Here is a 13,760-nt window from a genome sequence, read left to right as displayed (position 1 = left end):
GTGTGTATGTGCCTGGTACTCACAGAGGCCAAAGGAGGCTGTCAGATTCCCTGGAACTGGAGTTACTGAGGGCTGTGCGTGGCCAGGCAGGTGCCAGGAAGTGAACTCAGCTCCTCTGCAAGAGCAGCCAGTGCTCTTAACCGCTGACCCATCTCTCCAGTCCCAGACTGACTTCTTAACACTATAAAACACTAATATCAGTGGCCAAAGAGACACTGAGGGTGAACTGGCTACTGATTTCCTATCACACAGTCACAACCTTCGTACGTAACTTCAGCCAAAGGTAAGCCAGCCTCACAAACACGACAGAACAATCTCCTGGGCACACTTGGTAGAAGAGAAGTCAGGGACTTAGCGAAGAGAAGCGTGTTCCATTTTAACGCAGCTTCTAATGAGAGCATCTCTTCCCTTCCTAAGCACTTGGAATGTTTAACTCACTTATCAGTTTCCATTTTTATCTTAGTAGATAGCTTTGAAGCCAATTAAAAAATTTTCAGATGACAAGCATAGTTGTCCTTAAACTTCCCTAAAACAAACACTATTTTTCAAAAACAGAAGGGCTGAAATGAGAGAAGGTACTAGCTGCGCTTCGAGAAAACTCACGGAACAGCAAGATGGCCTTTCTGCGGTAAATGAATCTTGACTGTCTGCTGTGGACATCGTTCTGTATAAATAAAACACTGATTGGCCAGTGGCCAGGCAGGAAGTATAGGCAGGACAAGGAGAGAGGAGAATTCTGGAAAGTGAAAGGCTGAGTGAGGCATACACTGCCAGCCGCCGCCGCCATGACAAGCCGCATGTGAAGATGCCGGTAAGCTACGAGCCACGTGGCAAGGTATAGATTTACAGAAATGGGTTAATTTAAGATATAAGAACAGTTAGCAAGAAGCCTGCCACAGCCATACAGTTTGTAAATAACACAAGCGTCTGTGTGTTTATTTTATAAGTGGGCTGTCGGACTGCTGGGGCTTGGCAGGACCCAGAGAGAAAACTCCAGCTACAACTGTCCACCGGATGGCTGAGGGTCTGGGAACAGTTAAGCCGCCTGCTCTCCTCCCCCACCTTGGGGCTGAGGGCCCGCTACTACCCTGGATTGCACAACTCTTTGCCACGTGTGACTCCGGGGGTGGAGGGAAATGGGGAGGAAGGCGCACAAAGCAAGCCTGGTAAGGAAAGCAGGCCTGGCTCTGCTCAGACTGGCAGGGACCAGAGATAGCACAAGTCCCGGAAACCGATCTCTGACACAGCTCTCCCCTGTTCCAGCCGCACCCTGCAAAGAGCCTTCAAGATCTCAACTGGAGCTTGACTTCAGAGTTTTGAATTAAAAAAAAAAAAAAAAAAAAAAAACCTGGCTCCCAACTCACACACACAAATAAAGCATGATCCTTTCAAAGTTGGTCACAACAGCTGATGCCAAGCAGGCTGCTGCTGCTGAAGGATCACATTAAAACCTAATGAAAACTGGGAGCCCGAAGCCCTGCGGGGGGGGGGGGGGGGGGGGCTATAAATGTGCTTTAGATGAGTAGAGTAATCTCCATCTGACTTGGCTGGGCTTTACCACGGGACCTGCTGGTGAGCAACGCTGCATCTTACTCGGCAAACAATTACACCGCCTGTAAAATGACTGGGAGTTTTGAACCTGAGCTGCTCCATCAGAGGGAAAACAGAAGAGTCTCAGGAACAGGTGTGCCTGTCTGCATTCTCAGCCCAAGGGAACCAGCCTGTGAAGGAAAGGGGCCTGGCCTTTTCTGTGTCTAGTTAAGTTTCCACAGGGAAACACCCAAACAGGCACTCCAAGTCATCCATGAAGCCCCCTGGGCCCATCAAATCAAATGCCGCATGAATACAGCCCATTTAGAGCCTTTAGATCGGGCCCATATACTGAAATACCAAAATTGTCTGTGTTCAGAGGGGAACATCACCAACCACCCCTGAATGGCTTCTACCCAGACCAAGCATGAGCCCCAGAGCTGCAGGTTTCTAGAGCATGTCCAGGCACTATAACTCACCTCGAAGTTTCTTCTGCCAGTTCATTTCATTGAAGAGGTCCTCGGAGCGCAGGAAGAAGTCATTGATCTTGCTGCCTTGCTCATCCCGCTCCGTGGTGTAATATATTCGCAGTTTGGATTCCTTAGTCAGGAATTCACAGATGCTGGGCACGGGGAAGACAATCTGTTCCATTGTTCGGTCCAGTCTGACAATCTAGGGTTAAAATATGTGGAGGGTAAGCAGTTATTCCCTGAGCTTTTAACAAAGACTCTTTTGCTTTGCTATTGGCAGTGAATTCAGGGTTCGAGGCTCAGGATAATGTGAATCTGTCTGATTTGAAAGCCCCTGGTTGGGATGTCTCTGTCTCTGTCTCTGTCTCTGTGTGTGTGTGTGTGTGTGTGTGTGTGTGTGTGTGCCTTCCTGCATGCACATACCAGACATAAAAGTTTTGTTAAGTCCGTAAGATTTTGTCTAAACTCATACTCCATTCATTTAAATATTATTGACTTTCCTCCTATAATCTTAATACTTCTCCACTTTAAAATACTGGTTTTAATTTTGTGACTGTAACATGGAATATTTATCTTTTTTTAAAATCACTAGAATCATAAAGCTATAATAGTTACACTCTATACACTCCCAAGGCATTTTAAAATGATTCTGTTTTGAGACTGTAGATGAACAATGTACAACCTTGACTAGACACTGCCCAAGTATTTGTCTGGACAAACAACTGATAGGCTTAAAGATAACCAGCACAATTTCACAAGCTAACCAGTTCAGCCTGGTTAAAATACCCAGTAGCAACTGACATTGACACTGTATGGCGTAAAAATTAGTTGATGAAAATGAACAGATGAGAATTCCATTCTTCCTTTTCCTTTAAATATGATCAGTGTTCATCTGGAAAAACTTATCCTGTGTTTTGTTAGGATATTCTGCTGAGGCTGGTACTATACAATGGAACTTTTTACAGTGATCGGGCTGTTCTTAGTGTGTCCAAGAGGACAGCCACTAGTCACAGAGGCCACTGAGTACTAGGCACATGTAGTTACTGCAAATTAGCAACAGAATAATTATTTGTAACTAATTTTGATTTAATAGGTATGGCTTGATGGTTAGCATACTAGATAGGGCAATGCTGGGTCATAGTATAAGCCTCAACTCACTACCTTTTCTCAGATAGCAAAACCTGGGTTATCCCTACATAGGGACTTTTAGAACAGACCTTTGCTTTTATATCACATTTGTAACAACCTCCTACATCTTGTCATAATGTCCAGAATGTGTGATACGTGAACCAATATGCCTACTGCCTCTGGGAGGATATCAGTGTTCCTTAAACTGGCTTCGTGGGGCCCCAGGAGTGGATGCCTACAGGTTTCCGCCATTCTCTTCCTCATTGGCCTTCGTCTCCAGAGTAGTCCGATTCCAATTAGTCACAGTTTCAAGGATAGAGTTCTAAAGGGCCATGGGCTGCAGTACACCAGAGACATGGCCTCTTGGCCTTCTTTTATTCTTCCCCAGAGACTGAGGAAGTCAGGTGAAGCCCAGGCTGACGCCCTTGACAGGAAGAGCTTGCTCCCTCTCTCAATACCTTTGTTCCCTGATGGGGCAAGAGAGGTGACTCAGGCCCAGCTGCGGTGGGAAACTTCTGGAGGTCAGGCAGGTTCTCACAGCTCTGATTCAGTAAGAACACAGGAACAGCGCCTCCTGAGTCTAGCTGGAGCTTAGGTTTGGAGGGCTTTGGAATCATTCTGTTGTCAGAATGGTTTTGGTTCAAAGCAACCTGGTTAAACTGGAAGTATAGTATGTAGTAGCACCTAGAACCTGCCAGGGACATAGGCTCAAGGACCTGTTCCAAACACGTGCTAGGAAGTGGCCATCCACTTCACACAGACAACATCTGGGGCCATTCCTTCATTCACCTACTCACAAAAGAGACATGTAGCAGGCTTCAGGAGGCAAAGGGAGGGCAGAGGAAGACCTCTAACTAGAATGCCATTCCATGGCTGAAGCGTGAAGACTCCAGAGTGTGCTAGCACAGCCTCAAGCAGCTATGACACAGTACCCCAGGTCTGCACACATAACCCTCGACGGAATCAAAGGGAGGGTCCTGGTCAGCCAAGGGCAGGATTTGGAGGCTAGTAAGAGTTTTTAAATTTTCATTGTTTAAGCAGATTTGGCAGTGGGACTCAGGAAACAGAACAACATTCCTTCTCTACCTCTAGTAGTAAGAGAATTCATCAGACTCCAGTCTTCTCCCAACTGGACCTAAGAGATGGATGACACCTCCAGATTCTACTCATCTTTAACATTCTGTACTGTCAAGCTTGTCTCCTAAAGGATGAAGAGGACAAAGCTGGCCAATAAATGAGGACCAAGTGTTCACATACATTCAGCACGGCTGACGAGTTCGTCAGTGAAGCATTTCATGGGGACGACCTGGAGAGCTGAGACAGCAGGTAAGAATGTTCTGAATGTGTTATTCTGTCCAACGAGTCTCTTAGATCTTCCAAATCTCTCTTTTGATACTGATACTAAATTCATTAGCAAAACAAGGTACAACATGCTGACTACCTAGATCCTGGAGCCAGACATGTTTCCTTTCAGATGCTAAGAGTCAATGCAGGTGATATGAAGTGTATCCCATACTCAGGAGTCATACAGCCTGAGACTAAAACTCCAGCTGTGACACTGACAGCTGGGAAGGGTGCATCTTCACTGAGCCTTACGGAAGAGCTCCTCCATTTGCTACAGATGTGATGCCGCACACTTCAGAAGGTCAGTGAGAGTGTTTTGTCCTGTGTAAAATGCATGGTGGATGGTGGGGCCCCGTGGGTGAAATGCTAGCCGTTCCAATGCTCTCTGGATAAAGTGTAGACTTCTTCCCAGGAGTGTGTAAGCTTCAGATGCTCTGGATTGCCTCTTCTCCTGATCTTGCACCATTTCCCTCTTGACTCACTCATTTCCAGCCATACACACCTTCTCTAGCTGCACCCCTTACCTGCGGTCTTCCTTGTGGAGATCAGAAAAACTCCTCCCTCTGGGCACTGCCCACTTCAGTCCTGAGTTCTTGCACCCTATTTATTTGGATGTTATTTCTTCAGAACAGACCTCCTGGGTCACTATAATCTACAGCAGGTCCCTCTGCTAGACTTTGGGTGTGTATATGTTCATATGTACAGGTGTGTGCTGATAAATATATGCCAGAGTCAACTTGAGTATCATTTATCAGGCACTCTCCCCCCCTGCTGTCCATTCCCCCTCTCTTTTTGGAGGCAGGGTCTCTTACTGACCAATGGCTCTTCAAGTAGACCAAGAAAGTCCAGTCATCTGCCTAACTCTGCCTTCCCAGCACTGGGATTAGAGTGCATGACACTACACCTGAATTTTTTATGTGGGTTCTGGAAGGTGCAGTGGGTCCTTGCACTTGCATGACAAATGCTTTACCAACTGAACTATCTCCTTAGCCCTACCCACTTGTTTTAGGTACTGGCTAGAATTTGTAATTAAATCCATATGGATCCGATTAGTGTGTGTCTCCCCCATCTGGACCCTAAGCAGTAATCATGATACTTTTGGCCACCACTGGACATTTAGTACCTAACGGAGGAACCTAGTAAATAGGAAGCACTCCCAACATTTTTATTGCTGAGAGCAGAGAGAACATGCCAACCCTGATCCAGGGTACCATCCACTCAAGGTCCAGGCTGGCTGCCTGAGCTCTCCCTGTTCAGGCCTTGACTGTGTTTTTAGTTTTATTTGTTTGTTTTACCTCAATTTGTGCCGTGTGCTTTGCATAGAACTCTAAAGCTTCATCACCATCCACCTGGCCTCCAGGTTTCAGCATGGTTTGAAGTTCTTTGTTATGTCGAGCCAACTAGAACACAAGCAAAGAGAAATTCGGGGTCAAGGATTCTGAGAGCTACTTTTATTTTTTATTTTATTTTTTATTTTTTGGTTTTTCGAGACAGGGTTTCTCTGTGTAGCTTTGCGCCTTTCCTGGAACTCGCTTTGGAGACCAGGCTGGCCTCGAACTCAAAGAGATCCTCCTGGCTCTGCCTCCCGAGTGCTGGGATTAAAGGCGTGAGCCACCACCGCCCGGCTGAGAGCTACTTTTAAACTCGAGGTTTATTTCTTTGAGACAAGGTCTCATGTATCTCAGGCTGACCTTGAGTGTGCTACATAGCTGAGGATGACCTTAAGCATTTGATTTTCCCTGCCCCTCTCTCCTAAGTTCTGACTTTACAGGTAAACACCTCCACAACCAGGCCTCTGTACATGCCAGGCAAGCATCCTACCAACTGAGCTATACCCACAGCCTTTCTGACTCCGAGTTTAAAATGCAAAATGACCTGCAGTAAGCCAAAGGCCACAGTACCAAGAGGCTTATTCCCTTCTGCTCAGCTCTGCTCTGCAAAGAGGCTATTTTGGGAGTCTGGCATAAAAGAATGGACGGCTCATGCCCATGCAGGGTCCCCCTTTTCTCTGATTTCTTAAGCCAGGCAGGAGGGACATGAGGTTTTCTGTGTACCCTATTAAGCCTCCACTCTGGGACTATTTAGATGCTTTTGGATGCTAGATGCTGAGTATGGAGATGATGTGGGACAGAGGAGCATTTGGAATCCTGCAGTAGATGTGCAGGGGCAGGGACCTGGCAGTTGCAGGCCTCTTGCCTTCATTGTGCCATACCCAGGTACTGTACCCAAGTTTAAAAGGGGCTAAGAAAGGGACATGTCAGCCTCCAGCTGGGCTGCAGCTTGTCCATCCCCACTCAAAAGCTGAAGGCACACCAGTACACCCAAAGAAGAAGCAACTTCAAAAACCAAGCCACTTAGGAAGAGATTATGAAATCTGGCATTCTGATGTCAAGGCAGAAAGTATTGCCCAGAAAGACAAACAAAAGGAAACTCTAAGGACAGGTTCCCACAGATCCCCAAATGTGATAGGCAAGGAGGCTTAAGTTTATTTCTTCACATTGTTAAGAGGGATTCATTAGTATTTATAAAATGCCTAGGACTCCTTTTCAGTGGCTCCAGACAAAGTACCCAGTGTCACTGCTCCAGGGGAGATGCGCGAACAGAGCGTGGGGATTTCCAAGTCCCTGACCTACCACACTGGAAAATGGCAGCGTTCTGGAATTCAGCCCCTCGAGGCAGGTGGCCAAACACACCTGCAAGCCATGTTCACACGGGTACCAACAGTGCTAGGAGAAAGCTTTCCAGGAAGAGCCAGTCCCCGGGCAACTTAGAATGCTGATGGTGTCTAGAAAAGCGAGGGAGGGAGGGCTGTACCTGGTGAGCGAGTATGTAGATGTTGTGGCCCACATTCCTGGGGGAGGCAGCTCCATCCTCACCATTTTCCCCATCCTCAAATTCCACTTCACCTTGCATGTAGGCTTTCTTGATCACCTCCACCTTTGAGAAGGGACAAGAGAAGACATTTCCTGACTCAGGGGTGACCCATGCAGGACTGGCATTTATAGCACTTAGCAATCCCTACTCATGGAGCAGACACTGCTCACCAAGGACCGTATCCCAGCCTGCTGGGATACGGTCCCTGACTCCTCAGTGATAATGATGCTGGCAGTGAGTATCAGTCAACCTTCACCGACAAGAGAAGTTCATTCACTCCACTTGGACCAACCAACATTCAGTGGCTGGTTCATATCCTTCTGCTTTAGAAGATGATGGCAGTTATAAAAACACCTTGACAGGGTCGAGGGAAAGGGGTTGGTGAGATATGGTTCACTGGCTAAAAGGGCTTTGCCATGCAAGCCTGAAGACCTGAGTCTGAATCCTGGAACCCACAGTGGAAAAGGACCCTCTATGGTGTAACTTTTAGGTAAGTAGTAAAATTACTTTCTAAGTCCAAGTCTCCCAGACCCTACCCCACGGGAAGGTAACCTCATGAACCAGCGTCACCCCTGAAAACCTGTGCTCTGTCAAAGACTGTGTTCAGTGTGCTAACGTCTGTTAAAGTGCAATGCTCACAAACATTTTATGAGGTCTCAGAAACTTCCACTCCTTTACAGAGGCAGAAATAAAGAGATAAAAGAACATTGCTAAGGTCATGGTTAATGAGCTAGGATTTCAACTTGGCCACTACCCTTCACAGCTGCCTGCCTGACTCTAGGACTCCTCATAACCTAGTAGTATACTTAGAGCATTTTACTACCTGTGGACTGTTCTCACTCACTGTGGTTCCCAGGGTGCAGGGGCTGGAGCCGCTTACATCTGAAGCTATCCCTTGGCAATCAGCACAATGCGCAGAGGTGGCCCTGCCAAGCTTCCCTAAGTAAACATATCATTCAGAATTTATTAATTCAAACACTAAGAATAAATATGCTCAGTTATACCAAGAATTAATCATTTCCTTTGATGCTTCAGAAGGTATGTCAGCCTGGGGGTACCTTCTTCATTGCCACTAGCCATTATTGGGGACTTTCTTATTATCCAAGGTAAAGCCTGCAGAGAGCCACATATTCTGTCCTGACAGTGGGTCAGCTGCTAGATGTCACTTTGGAGATGAGACCCTCGCTCCCTGAGTTTGTTTTCCCAGCAGTTCTAAAACCAAACCCAGCTTGTTACATATGCAAAGGTCGGCCGGGCGGTGGTGGCACACGCCTTTAATCCCAGCACTCGGGAGGCAGAGCCAGGTGGATCTCTGTGAGTTCGAGGCCAGCCTGGGCTACCAAGCGAGTCCCAGGAAAGGCGCAAAGCTACACAGAGAAACCCTGTCTCGAAAAACGGAAAAAAAAAAAAAAAATATGCAAAGGTCACCGATAGGTGCTTGCACACATATGCATGCAATCATGTGCACACACGGATGTGTTCTGGATATCCAAACACTCTTTCTATTTGTCTTCTTAGAACCCTATTTACTCTCAGAAGATTTGACCCTTTCTATGATCCAGAATAATGTTCTCTAACCACAAGGGGGAAACCCAGGAGTTGGTGGCAGCCATAGCAAGGGGTTGTGGCATTTCCTCTACTCGAGACAGTCTTGAAGAGCCAGGGCACATTCTTGATTCCTAAGAGCCGGAATGGGTCTATACAAAGGCCATTCTGACTATACTAAATAATGACGACCCTTTAGCTACCAGGTTACCCCAGTTACATAAGCTGTTATGTAAACTTGCAGAGACTCCTGTCTCTCCTGAGAACTCATTCCCTGACCTCTGGGATCAAAGAGCCAGGCTGCTGTGAACTTTTATTTGAAGGAATACATAAAGGGACTTTGGTCTGGTCTCTAGTGCACATTCAGGTCACTGGGAGGGAGAAACGTTTTAATGCCCTCATTTAAATCTGTCAGTTACAGTTTATTTGCATGGAGCACAGTCCAAACAGACTCAACTCGTATCACCCATCCTTGAACACTGCTCCTTTCAGAGTTCACAACAACTCCCAACATGGACGTCACAGCCCATCACAAATGTTGCTCTTTGAAAATAAACCAGGTTATGTTTTAAGAAAACAAAAAACTAAACATCAACATTCAAAATAGATTCTTCTGTTGTTCAGATTACTGGCACCAAGGACAGATGTGAACTTGTAAGTCCTAAAAAGATGTGGCGGGGGCTACGTGTGGTGGCACTCACCTGTAATCCCAGCGTGTGGAGTAAAGTGATTGTGAGATTAAGGTCAGCTGGGTTATAGCAAGTCATTATTTCAAACACCCGAGGCTGTCAGGGAACGGTGGTGCATAACCCATAACCCCAATACTTGGTAGGTGGTGGTAGAGGACCCAGAGTTCAGGGACAGCCTCAGCTACACAGTCAGTAAGTTTGAGGCCAGCCTGAACTACATGGGACTGTGTCTCAACCTCCTACTCCTGCTCCTGCCCACCCCCACCCCCCACTAACACCAAAACAAAACAAAAACAAACAAAACAAAAACAAGAGCTGGGATGTACTCAATGGTAGAACACTGCCTAATGAATAAAGAAAAGAAAATGGCCCTCAGCTCATAAAGGATTACATGCTGGGTGCTGTGCTAAAGGTGTTGATGTGACTCGTGTTGTAGACTTGAAAATAGCCCTTCAATGTAAGTCATCTTACCATAGTCTCTTCTACAGATCAGGACAGTGCAGCTCAAAGAGCTACCTGACGGGACACAGTTAAAGCACTGAGCCATGGCCATGAACCCAGACTCGCCTACTGCACACTGTTCTCCGTGAGTGAGCAAAGGCGGGGGAAGCTTCTATATGTGGTCTGTGCTGACAGGACAAGGCGAGGCACCCCACGTACACTGCTACACTTCTCTACCCAGCCACAGGCCTGGATTAAATGATCCTTGATACTTTTGATTTGGGGAATGCTTTCGGGAGCTCAAAAAAGCAGGTCCTTTACTCTGTCTCAATTATTTGCTCTGAGGTTCTTTGATACCACGGGCAAGGGATCAGTCACAACTCACCAGCTCCTTGGGCCTCATGTTGTACAGGATCCTCTCTGCATTTTCACTATCGTGTCTGCTTTCCATGATGGCCAGGAGTAGCTTTGAAGCATTGTTCTAGATGGGCAGAAGCAGGGAAAGAAATATGGAGGAGCTGCCTGGGCAGCCGTCTGAACATGTGTGCCCAGCTGCTGACATGAGTGTGCATCGTGGCTGACAGACAGATCCATCCCACGGCTGAGCACATTCCGAAGTATCTTCAACAGGCACAGGGTGTGCTCCTTGGGACCTTAGGAGCGTGCGTGTGTAGAATCTGACTTGGGTCTAAGAGGCCTGTATTTGTTAGGACATGCATTTTCATTTTGGAAACTTTGACAACCTCTGGAACCCCAGAACAGGGGTGAGAATGGGCACAAGTGCACTAAAGACATTCCCCTCAGGAATGGTCTGTCAGCTAGTAAATCCCACAACCGTTCTAGTAGAAATAGACATTTTACACATGGGTGTTGGTGGGTGTGGTCTTCACTCTGTATCCACAGGGGACCCCACGGTCTCCAGAATCTCAGACGCTCAAGCCTCATATAAAATGGAATAGCATTTGCATATAATCTATGTATCCTTTTTATCTACTTCATCTATATATTATATGTAAGACCTGATATGGTGTAAGTGCTGTGTCAACATTCACACTACACTATTTGGGGAGTAAGAATAATGTAAAAGATATATACATGTTTAGTATAATCTTTTCTTTTCCCCTTAAATATTTTGTTATTGGATATTGTGGGCCAGAGATGACAGGCAATAAATATAATTTCTCCCTGTCTTAAAATCCATCAGCTTTCATATCTCCTAATATCGTGAGTATGTATGCTATTAGTTAATCAATAAAAGTGGCCCAGAGGAACACTTCCCATTCGCCAAGACATAATTTCCCATTATATTAACAATGTCCATGTGTCCATACCTGGCATTTCTTGGCTTAATCTCATTTGAGGCCCCAGGTCTTCAATTTACATATTTCTTTGTATATAGGTCTCAAAAGTGTGTGTTTTCCTTCTGGGGATTGGAAATAGAGACATTCTTCCTCCCCAGCTTGGGTCACAGAAGCTCAGTCCAGTGGCTGAGCTCTCACCTATTTCTATCACCATCCCCAGACTGCTGAATTCACTGAAAAAGGCACTGAAATGCCAACCAGGAACACATGGACGTCTCAGTCTATTTCAGACGTTCATCATGTACTTTCTGATAAATGGTAGCCATACGAGAGCTTGAATGATATTCAAGTCAAGCATAAAGTATTTATCAGAAGGAAAAAACAGTGTTAAAAAATTCCATTTAAACCATATGCTCAAATCAACCATGATTTTGGACTCTCAGTTCTAAATACTAAAGGAAAAATAAAATTAACCATGCAGCTTCTGGGGAAGTGTGTTAGTGTCTTCCTAAGGCCTTGTTTTCATCTGCTGCCCTGCATGCAGTAGATGCAGATGAGCTTCTCAGTTGACCTCTGTAGTTCAAGGCTATTTCACAGTCGTGACAGGGCACTTACTCTGGCCTGTGGGTAGCAGAGAACATGGATCTCAACACGCCCTAACATGGGACCGCAGAAGAGGAAGCGTGCTCAGAGCTGCTAACACAGCAGTCCCAAACAGCATCACACACCAGGACGGGCTGCAAGCTCAGTTCTCAGAACTGGGTATTTTGAGTCTTTGACAACCTCTGGAAACCCCAAACAGGGGCAAGTGACTGGGGGACTGGCTCATAGACCCCCAGGAATGGTCTGTCAATTAGTAAACCCCACAGAGCAAGCACCTTGAAGTCACCATTTAACTCCATAGGACTATTTTTATAGGGCATTAAATGTTAGGGCTGCTTCAGGGTTGGCAGCTACAGTCTGCCATTCATAACAATTCAAAGAACTTATTAGAGGATTGTACAGGCACATTCTTATTTTAAGACAACACTATCAGCTGCCTAGTCAATGGCAGAACAGGAAAAGGTGTCTCCTGACAAAGTGATTCTGGTGACACCGGAAGGGCTTAGTTGTACCATTCTTCAGCTGTTCCCTCCCCTCAAGGCAGCAAGATCAGAAACTACAGAGGAATGGTGTTTCTCTTCTCCCTCCTAACCCGCACTGGACGTCAGATTTCAGGCTTTTCCTTCTTGGATGCTTTTTGAGTGTCTCAGTTCTGGTGACAGCTCTGCATCCCCCAGGTGACCTAACTGAAAAACTGGTACCCTCTCCCAAGGCCCTTCTCTGGAAAGAGTGAAGTTCTGCATTTTAGGTCAGAATGTGCAATGTGGGTCATCTGTTCAGTTAAGCAGAACTGTCTTTGGTATTTCGTTTCACAACACCGACTGTGTCACATGCCAGGCAAAGCATAAATTGACTCTTCCCAAAGGCCGCCACCTCTAGCTCTCAGTCTCTCTCCACTTGCCTTCAGCTCTAACACAAGGTCCATCCGCTTCTTTCCCAGAGGGTTGATGTCATTGAGGATGAGGGCTGTGATGATATCGATGCCGTTGGACTCATGGGTGGCGATGCAGTTCTGTGTAAACAGACACACACACAGAGGCATTTACACAAACGCTGGCCATAAATCAGACGGCAAAGGGCAACAGGCTAAACTGCTATTTCAACACAATGCTTACCACTCCCATAATGTCATCTGGGGAGAGTGCAATTTTCCGTGAGAAAGTGGTAAAAATAAAAGACAGATGAAGATCTCTAGTTTCAGAATTAACAGTAAACAGTAGGAAAGTCCCCATACACCCTAACTGATAAATTGGCTGAGTCTAATCCAAATAGCGCCGTATGATCAGCTTTGTTCTTATAGGAAAATATGGTGTGTGACTGATACCAGGATCTGAGCCCCTTTCCCCTTTAAAACTGTGTTCCGCTCTCTCTCTGTCACTCATTTTGTGAATCTGGAACTTCTGCTTAAGGCTTAAGCTTGGAGAGCAAGCTTCTGCTCAGTGTGCGTGGTGTCAAAATAGACCAGCTTTCCTCAAGTAGGATCCCTGACTGCAGAACAAACTACCCTAGTCTGTTCCTTTCAATCGGCCTTGGTGTAGCAGGAAAGTAAACTTGAGGTCTTACATCCATAGCCCCAGAACCCTTGTGTTTCTTTGTTCTTTCTCATAGCTAGAACTATACCATCTCCTTCACTGGAGAACCAGGAGAAGGAAGTGGATCTACCAAAATGTCCTCACACTACGATCAGGGTTTTCACAGATGGTGAGCTGTCTACTTTTAACTGCTTTCATTGCAGCGAATGTCCTGCCCGCCTCAACTAACTCAACACTTCATACTTTCCCTGGCCTCAGGGCTTAGAACTAACCGTTTTAAGCCAGGAAGGAACTACTATCTGG

At 46.1% G+C, this 13,760-nt stretch overlaps 1 protein-coding gene and 1 long non-coding RNA gene across 3 annotated transcripts in view; one reads left to right on the top strand and one right to left on the bottom strand.

The window, feature by feature from the left end:
- The window catches only part of LOC128098471 (uncharacterized), a 29,306-nt gene extending 23,577 nt beyond the window's left edge, over window positions 1-5,729 (top strand). Inside the window, exons 3-4 of one of the 2 annotated variants that reach the window (XR_008214267.1) lie at window positions 4,221-4,454; window positions 4,603-5,729. This is a non-coding gene — a long non-coding RNA (uncharacterized LOC128098471). Of the gene's footprint in view, window positions 1-4,220 lie in introns of both variants that reach the window. The other variant, XR_008214266.1, reaches the window with a different exon arrangement.
- Itpr1 (inositol 1,4,5-trisphosphate receptor type 1) overlaps window positions 1-13,760 on the bottom strand; it is a 344,324-nt gene that overhangs the window by 56,990 nt on the left and 273,574 nt on the right. The window contains exons 48-52 of the mRNA XM_052719669.1: window positions 12,827-12,937; window positions 10,407-10,502; window positions 7,287-7,409; window positions 5,768-5,872; window positions 2,010-2,202 (exon numbers count right to left, since the gene is read on the bottom strand). Coding sequence (XP_052575629.1) covers window positions 2,010-2,202; window positions 5,768-5,872; window positions 7,287-7,409; window positions 10,407-10,502; window positions 12,827-12,937 — 628 coding nt within the window. The remainder of the gene's footprint in view (window positions 1-2,009; window positions 2,203-5,767; window positions 5,873-7,286; window positions 7,410-10,406; window positions 10,503-12,826; window positions 12,938-13,760) is intronic.

This window comes from Peromyscus californicus, unplaced genomic scaffold, assembly GCF_007827085.1.
Source record: "Peromyscus californicus insignis strain IS unplaced genomic scaffold, ASM782708v3 Scaffold_6__1_contigs__length_162567912, whole genome shotgun sequence".
In the NCBI taxonomy this organism is placed as follows: domain Eukaryota; kingdom Metazoa; phylum Chordata; class Mammalia; order Rodentia; family Cricetidae; genus Peromyscus; species Peromyscus californicus.
This window is presented reverse-complemented; position numbering and strand designations above follow the sequence as displayed.